We start from the raw sequence: 1,570 nt of genomic DNA, 5'->3' as shown, positions 1-1,570 counted from the left end.
CTCTTTCCACCTTACTCTGATCCCAGAAGTTTGAGCAGAGCAAGCAAAATATATGTCTAACAGTCATGTATCATTACTACTTGAGCACATACAAATTAATAAGTGACACAGGCAGCTGACTGGCTTCACATATAAATGAAAGGTTTGTATAGTGCCCGCTAGGTGATCCTCAGCTACCTGTTTAGAGAACCTTTATGGCCCCTTGACAGTAAAGTAATACAAAAGGATCCTTTATAAGGGATGATAATGTGAGCTTTAGCAGACACTTCAAGAAAACCATATGCATACTAGCCAGTCTCATTACAAAGTTTGTTATCAAAGATCAAATGAACTAGAGAATTCTTTATGTGGTTTTGATGCGACTTAAAACTAAAGTTGGCAACCGCAGCACATTTCAACGCTGTTATTACACAACATACCAGGTCTGTTATTCCAGCCAAAGTAAAGACACCGAGTGCAACATTGAAATCTTCTTCAACAATCAAGTATCCCAGAACTGGTGCCAAACCAATTCGCACCAGGGACAATAGATTTGGGATAGTCCATGGGTTTTCATACTAAGGGGAGAAAAAAAAAAAAAAAAAAAAGCAGAAACTGTTAAAAAAAACCCCAACAAACCTTAGTCATTACTTGGTAAGTCAAGGTAAACACTTTTTATTTGAATGTCAACTGCCAGAATACCTTGAAAGTCTTGAGAAATAAACCCCACCGCAAACGAATCTAGCAACCAGACTCCAGATGGAACTCAGCCTGTATCGTGATAACAAACTTGAATCTCTAACAAAGGGGATAAAGGAGATCTGAGGAATCCCCCGCAAATCCCAGCATTACTTCTCATTGCAGTGGGGAAAGGTGGGGGGGGGGTCTAACAACCATGTAACAAAAACGTGGGGGAGGGTGGGCATTTTATTGGAATTTGCAAGAGGTCCATGTTGTGAGGATACTTTAGACTGGAAGGTTTTTAGAAAATAGGACACTGTTAGACATAAGAAGATCCAATAGAGGTCAACTGTCATCATCGGCGAGATGTCGTAGGTCACGTTAAGTGTCACAAGCCATACTCCAAATAAATGTTGGTATCTTTTTAATTTACACAAGGCTCATTCATATGCAAACTGGCAAAATAAACTGGCTTCATGTTCACCTGTAGCTGAACACACAAAACGGAGGCACCGACGGACCTCTGGGACGACACCACACAGAGATACGTGGCGGGAGGGCTACTGATCCGTTTTTGGAAGAACTGCTTATGCAGTAACTAGAGGGCGAGCCCCACCACGGGAGTGGGTACAGGACTCCGGACACTGCAACAACCGCAGGTCTCGCTTCAAAAGGGAGCTGGGGCAAGGCAAGAAACCAAATGCAAGAAAGAAGCTGGAGGGGTGAACAGGTGGGGAGGCGGCTCTAAGCCCCGGAGGCAGAGGCAGGGGAGTGCCCTGACGGTGAGGAAATCATTGTTTCTAGAGGCAGACAAGGCAGCCTCGGGGCAGGTTTCCCGCAGGAGCACGACCACATCTGCCACGGCTGGTGATGTCTTGCTGGCCTCCAGCAAGTCCCCTCCACACCTCAC

General features: G+C 45.0%; 1 protein-coding gene across 1 annotated transcript in view; it reads right to left on the bottom strand.

The window, feature by feature from the left end:
• CRLS1 (cardiolipin synthase 1) overlaps positions 1-1,570 on the bottom strand; it is a 13,773-nt gene that overhangs the window by 6,724 nt on the left and 5,479 nt on the right. Inside the window, exon 3 of the mRNA XM_006015452.2 lies at positions 420-557. Coding sequence (XP_006015514.1) covers positions 420-557 — 138 coding nt within the window. The remainder of the gene's footprint in view (positions 1-419; positions 558-1,570) is intronic.

Source organism: Alligator sinensis, unplaced genomic scaffold (assembly GCF_000455745.1).
Source record: "Alligator sinensis unplaced genomic scaffold, ASM45574v1 scaffold140_1, whole genome shotgun sequence".
NCBI classification, from domain to species: domain Eukaryota; kingdom Metazoa; phylum Chordata; order Crocodylia; family Alligatoridae; genus Alligator; species Alligator sinensis.
The sequence above is the reverse complement of the archived record's forward strand: the minus strand, read 5'-3'. Positions and strand labels throughout refer to the sequence as shown.